Raw genomic sequence first — 7,542 nt, forward strand, 5'->3', positions numbered from 1 at the left:
AACCTAAACTGTCCTCCCCTCTTTTTACACGAGAACATTACTGTGTGATACACGATCCCTATTGATCGGCCTTTCCTTTTCTTTTTTTTTCGATCCCTTTTGATCGAACTGCCCCTTTTTCCCTTCCTACGATCCCTTTTGATCGACACCACCAATTTTTTTTTTTTTTTTTCCTTCCTTCCCCCTCCCAAAAAGAAAAGCTCTACATTGTATTTGTCCCATCTTCGTTGAGCCCTGTGTGGCTAATAAAAGAAATGTATCTATCTATATATCTATCTATCTATCTATCTATCAATTTATCTATCAATCTACCTACCTACCTACCTACCAACATGTGTGCCTATGTGTGTGTGTCTCTGTGTGTGCATGTGTCAGTGAGTGCGCGGAGGGAAGCGTGCGTGTGTTTGTGCATTTATTCATATATGCATACTCAAGATTTCTTAAAAAGTTTCTTTAATGAATATGATTATGAGCTAATATTTTTGTGCCTTATATATACCAGCATCAAATCTGACTTGTCATATGACGTTTAATCTTGAATTATATATCTAAATATCCTCGGAAATGTCCAAAGATTGACACACGTGTTCCTAGGGGGACATTCTAATAATTACATCTGCAAGAGACTGGAGATATAAAAAGGACTTCTGTGCTAAATCCAAACAGAACCTCATTCACTGAAAAGTAATGAAATGCTATTGTTTTAAGGGCCTATGCGGTTGTGGTAGAGGCGTTGGTGTAGTTTGTGGTTGTGAGATAGGTGTTATTGGGGATAGAACTGAGATTAGTGAGCTTAATATAATTAACAACAGTAATGTTTATATCATTGTTAATCTGACATGCTAAGTTACGATATCATGTGACAAATGATCACATGACCAACCAGACTATTAGATATTGTTATACATCGCTGGTCACAATGCGCCTTTGCATCATTTCCTTAGCGTTCAAATGACGCCAGCCCGCTGCTGGCTAGGCGAGCAGGGCAACTTTCCCACCGACCCCTCATCGAAAGTGGGGACTAGAACATCGAAATGAAGAGTTTTTCTCATGAAAACAACACGCCATCTACTGTTGGGAATGGAACACACTATCTAGCGATCGTGAATGCAGCAACCCAACTACTATGCTACGTGCCTTCAGAAGTCGTGATGTACGTGAGAGAAACAGCCTGCCGTAGTAACAATGATTAATGCTGAATTACTTTACCGTTCGTCACTTTAAATTTTATAGCAAACCTCAAGATTGTTTGGTAAGTTACAAAATTAAATACCTGGTCACCCATGAAGAATTGGTTGCCACCGTTACGCATCTCTAATGTTCTTTCCATGAATGGAAGGATTCTGCGGCAGGTTTCTTGGAATCTCATACGCCTCTCAGACTGTGACAAAATACAAATATCAATTAATTAACATTAGTTTATCTCACGCAAGTCTGATCCATATAATCAATTATTTTCAATTTCCTTAATTAAAAAGAAAATAATATTAATCAATAGAAGATTATAACCTTATAAGGGAAATGATTGATTTTACGATCTATAAAAACGAAAATTTTAACTCAAACTAAAATGATAAATATAGAAGCAATAAGATAAAAAAAACAACACAAGACAATCGTTATGTGAAACGTTGCATATCATGGCAAAGATGGTGGTGGAGAAGGGTGTTGTGATATTTAAATCATGTAATTAATCGTGACAGATGGGACGTTTGTGTAAAATATTGCTATTGCTGCTGATGATGTTGTTGTTGTTGTTGTTGTTGTTGCTGTTGTTCTTTTTATTGGCTGTTATCATGCAGACCTAGAAGTAAAGATACTACCAACGGTTTTTAATGCAGCATTGATACCAGACTACGTTATCTGGTGTCTTTTTTTAAAGAATGTAATACTTGATTTAAAACCGACTTGCCTACTATTTCTAACGACGGGCTAGAGACATCATTGGTCCCCGTATTGGCTTGATGGTAATTGGCTTGCTATCCACCTTGTAAGTCATCTAATAATGTCTTGTGAGTGTTTCTTCTTAACTGTGAATTATCATCAGCCGAGAATAATACATCAAATCACTGTTGCTAAATATCAAGGACATTTCTAAATATCTACAAATCCACAATAGTTTACATTAGTGATTCTCTGTTTTTTTTTCTTTTACTATCACCACTTTAAAAAATTGCTATCGACAGATTTATATCGCCTTTAGAAGACGGCTTTCTTATAATTAGTCAATAAAATATGAAATGTCGGAACAATATTTCGACAATTAATATCCATATATGCTTGTATTGACATCTAGTACGCCTTTGTCTTCAATACCAATATAAAGTTTCGAGGGAATGGTACTGCCCGCTTCGAGTAGTGCTGGTACATATAGTCTGTTTAAAGAAGTGAATGATTGCAATTGAGTTTTTGTTGTCACGTGACAAGAGAAGAAACTATTTTATGAGAAATATCCTAATTTTATGAGGGGCGGTGTAAACTTTATACTAGGGGGTTCTATTCTGTCAGTGGCAGAATTAAAATGTCACTTTCAAAGCCTGTATTGAAACATAGTGAGACCCCCGACAGTAACAGTATCATCAGCAGAAGAAAAACACGTTTGAAATTATTCATTTCAATATTTGCTTTTCGGGTTGGTTTCTAGGAAAATATTAAAAAAAAAACTAAAGCATAATTCTTAGAATGTATATTTCTTTTACGGATAAAATTTTACATCAAAACAAATTAAATTTAATGTGGTGTAATTTGAATAGACCAAATATACGGTGAATCACATATTTGAACCACGAATCTATAGAAATATAAGTTTGAAAACAAATGTGTATGTGTGTATATATATATATGTGTGTGTGTGTGTGTGTGTGTGTGTGTGTGTGTGTGTGTGTATGTGTGTGTGTGTGTGTGTGTGTGCAGTTCCCACTGTGATGAAGATCGATCCAAGTGCAAGTTAGTGGAGGTGGTGACCTAACCATCGACAGGAAGTAATGGTGAAATTGCGTTCATTCATGTTAAGTGCATAGCATCGCTTTAACATTTAGCGAAAGGGCAGAGAAAATCTATTACCAAGAAGGAGTGTTCACATCGATTAACTGATATGCTGATATGTACCTCTATGCAATATTCTTACAACAATAGATGGACTGATTACAGAGTGAGTTCCATCTCCTCATTCTACATATTCTCAATAAAGTATATAGAGATTCCAACTATTAAATGGACTTATTATGTATGCAGCACAAGCCCGCTTGCATCATAAGGAGAATAGAGCTAACAACCTATTTACTAACCACACATTAACTGCAATGTAAATAGACAGTATAACAATAATCTATTACAAGACTATATCATAGAGACATAATTTACAACGGATCGTATGCATTTTAATAACTCCATTGAAGCTGTTTCAAGCTCGACTATGTTGGGACAACGATCGAACAGTAGAATAAATAACAGATTGTCTGTGTGTAAAATAATCTCGAAATTATTTTAAAATCAGTGTGCTACATAATTTTCGAATCCCATGCAGATTATCTGAATTTATGTGAACTGTTGGCGGTTAAACAAGGTTTTGTATGTATTATTATCATTTTATTTCAGTGTATTAATGAACGTTATGGAGATGAGCTTACAGTAACAATTTACTTTCTACTCTGGGTATTTGGTTATAATAAAAAAACTTTCTGTTTTATGTTAATGCAGGTACATTGCACAAATTGATATCTACCTTCAAAATACGTAAACGTCGTGTATTCCACAATTGCAGGATACAGGCCATACTAGTTTAGATAAAATAATAATAATAAAAAGCACCCGGTGGCAATATATTACAGCTTTTTGACATGAAAATACTCTTAACGTTTCATGTTTCAAGGTGCAAATAGTGAAGAAACACGTTAGGATATAAATGTATTAAGATTTTCGTTAGGCATTATTTTGTTATATTAGCTGCAAGAATGAAAATAGGCGACAGTAATAATTTTCCGTAATGTTATGATGCTACTGTAACGAAAGCTGTTAAAGGTATTAAATATATTCACTTACGGAGCTGCCATTGTCATAAGATCTTTGGAACTGAAATAAAGAAGAAAAGAAACGAATAATATATTCAATATAAAGCACAGAGGAATAAATTCTTGCTCATATAGATGTAATTTTGTTACATAATTTTATTTCTGAGATAATTTATTTACTATCGTACTTAAGTATCTTATAATTAAGTTTTGGTTTACCTAATAGAACTTACTGTTAGTTACTCATTGAGTGGATTAAAGTTTTCAAAAGTATATTCCTAAAGCTGTCGAAAATATATCTTGACTTTACCATAAGCTTCGAAGTTTCAGCTTTCTAGCTGTCATCATGTATGTAGAAAGCATAGGTGAGGCTGTTAGGGACAATGCAGCTACCTGTTTTTATCGATTTAATTTACCGTAGAAACCATTAGTATTTGAAAGAAAAGGCATATAAAAAAAGACATCGTAAATATATACTGAAAAGCTATACTGACTCTCTAGCGATTTGAAATCAACCACCATAATTTGATAATATGGTTGCAGCAACTAATTTAACAAGATCTTCTAACGCAACATAACCTGTCTTTGTGCGGGGACTAATAAATCAACTTCATCAATTTCATTTACTGACCATCATTTTTCCATCTTTATCGTGATACATCCTCAGGTAGTCATCCAAAATGTCATAGAAACAGTCTGAGATGAAGTCAACTCTGGCCATATCAAGATTGTTTCTGCCATGGAAACCTAGAAAAGAAGATATGTAAAAAAAAAATCAAAATGCTCATGACTGGGTCCTTAATTTCATCGGTACTAACATTCTAAGAGTCAACCTAACAAATATATAGACTTTGTTAGTGAAATTTAGCAAACATCAGAACCAGAGAATAGTAAAGTTAATCTTATCGGTATAATAAGGGTAGACTAAGAACAGGCATCACAACCCAGTGTTAGCGATATGGTGATCTTATATCAAGATAAACAGTGGATGACCTTGCAGGTAGAGCCCAGTTAGAATTTTCTTCAAGTCGAATAGCCCATCCCGCTCAAAAGGTCCCTGAATAAGGATTGTTTAAGAATGTTGAACAAAACATCCATGTTTCCAGAGGTGAATTATCCAAACCCCAAAGAATTCCTCTCAATACATGGCTATGATGCTCCTCCACTACTTCTGCTCGTGATCAGAGATGCACATGTCCTCAGTCACTAAGGGACATGCTCAACTGGTTAAGGTCAAACAACTGACAAGTAAATCTGTGGTATTAAGCAGAATATTTGCTGTAGCCCATCTTTTATACCAAGACAAAACAATGTACATGATAACGCTTCCACTCATTTAAGATCAGAAGTCATGAGAGCCACTGCCTGATACTGCATCAGGGCATTTATTATTATTATTGTTGTTGTTGTTGTTGTTGTTGTTGTTGTTGTTGTAGTAGTATTAACACTCACAGCTTATATTACTGGGTATGATGGAAAGTGTTATCCAGCAGACTAAGTTGACACTTGTTTTACTGGTCATGCTTCAAGAACCCTGCGAAGAATTCTTACAGTTCCAAGCAATGCTGATTTTTGTAGGTGTCCTACCTTCACACTTGCACCGACATTTTTCAACTATGCTGGTAGCTGTGTGCTGATACTTCCAAGTGCACCAATTACTATTGGTGTCACGTCTTCTCTCTTCATTGACCACAACCTTCGTATTCCCACTTTAAATCGTAGCAGTTGTTTATTTTCTTCTTCCTCTTTCACATTGATCCCGTTGTCACCGGGGGTATGCTATGTCGATACATTGATCCTGTTGTCACCGGGGGTATGCTATGTCGATTATCAAACATGTTCTTTGTTTTTACTCACCACAGCAATGTCCGGTTTCCAATGTTTGGTCAGGTGATTGCACTGGATCATTGCATCCTACAGGATTTTGCAATTCTCATTCCCGTGAATCCTTCTGAGGTTTGTTGATACCACGTTATTACTATTATGATTATGATTATTATTATTATTAGTCAAGACGAAGAGTGCGATTTTAGATGTTTTATTTCGACAGAACGTCTGTCTTTCTCAAGTTCAAACCAAAAGGTGATTGAAAATTCAAAATTTCAGAAATGCAATTTTGAAGAAGATTTGAAAGTGCACATTCTCAAAAAATATCCTGAATGTACCCCACTTTCACTTCTCAGAATATATGATGAGAAATATGTTTGCGGGTTATTGACATCACGCGCTGGAGGAATGAATAAGATGACAGGAGAATATCATCAAATTTATACAAAACTTTTTGATTGAATATTCTTCTTTCTCTCTTTTTCTTTTCTTTTTCCGTCGTCTTCCTTTTTCTTTCTTTCTTTCTGCTTATTAAAAAACTGACAAAAGCTGATGATGTCATTCTATCAACGTATGGACGCTGGTTACTCACGTTCATAGTTTACGTTTGGTTTCTGAAATTTTGAATTTTCAATCACCTTTTGGTTTGAACTTGAGAAAGACAGACGTTCTGTCGAAATATTGTTAAAAAAATAAAACATCTAAAATCGCACTCTTCGTCTTGACTATTTACCTTCGTGAAGAGTTACGTCAATCCTTTTTTTAAAAGATTATTATTATTATAATTATTATTATTATTATTATTATTACTATTATTATCATTATTATTATTATTACACACGAATACCGGTTATCAAGCGGTGATGAGGGGGTGACAAATACAATTATAAAGACACTGTCTACCAAATCTATTGACAAGGTTATAGTAGAAGACACTTGCCTAAGGTGACACGCAGTGGAACTGAAACCAGATCCAGTCCAAGTGCTCGAGAAGCATCCTTCTGACCACGTAGACACTCCTCTGATAATATATGTATGCGTGTGTGCGAACGTGTCCGTGTGTGCGCACGTGTGCGTGTGTATTATATATATTATGCATATTCGCGTATACATGTGTATCAGTTTGCGTGTGTGCGCGCGCGTTTATGTGTGTATGTGTGCGTTCGTTTGTGCGTGTGTTTGTATGTGTGTTTATATGTGTGTCTGTAGATGTATGAGTGTATTTATAGAGCTCATTTATGTAAATGTTTATTTTCATGGGGAGATTATATATAATCTATATTATTCTTAAACCTTGTATACTTATTCTCATTTCTTATCCACTGTTGATCAAATATGAACTCCCTAAAGGTTTGTATTAGATGATTGATTACAGATATCTAATAATTCATCCACATATAGTCTCTGTTCATTGTATCAATCATATTTTATCCAATTTATCTTCATTCTCAACCATCCGAACTGTTGTTTATATTTCCCCTCTATCTATCTATCTATCTATCTATCTATCTATCTATCTATCTATCTATCTATCTATCTACTTATCTATCTATCTATCTATCTATCTATCTATCTATCTATCTATCTATCTATCTATCTATCTATCTATCCATCTATCTATCTATCTATCTATCTATCTATCTATTTATCTATCTATCTATCACTTATAGTTATCTGCACGTATATATATAATGCATTTATATAT

At 34.6% G+C, this 7,542-nt stretch overlaps 1 protein-coding gene across 1 annotated transcript in view; it reads right to left on the reverse strand.

The window, feature by feature from the left end:
* The window catches only part of LOC106869778 (S-crystallin 3), a 23,146-nt gene that overhangs the window by 8,390 nt on the left and 7,214 nt on the right, over positions 1-7,542 (reverse strand). Inside the window, exons 3-5 of the mRNA XM_014915641.2 lie at positions 4,642-4,757; positions 4,042-4,071; positions 1,274-1,381 (exon numbers count right to left, since the gene is read on the reverse strand). Coding sequence (XP_014771127.1) covers positions 1,274-1,381; positions 4,042-4,071; positions 4,642-4,757 — 254 coding nt within the window. The remainder of the gene's footprint in view (positions 1-1,273; positions 1,382-4,041; positions 4,072-4,641; positions 4,758-7,542) is intronic.

This window comes from Octopus bimaculoides, chromosome 5, assembly GCF_001194135.2.
Source record: "Octopus bimaculoides isolate UCB-OBI-ISO-001 chromosome 5, ASM119413v2, whole genome shotgun sequence".
NCBI classification, from domain to species: Eukaryota; Metazoa; Mollusca; class Cephalopoda; order Octopoda; family Octopodidae; genus Octopus; species Octopus bimaculoides.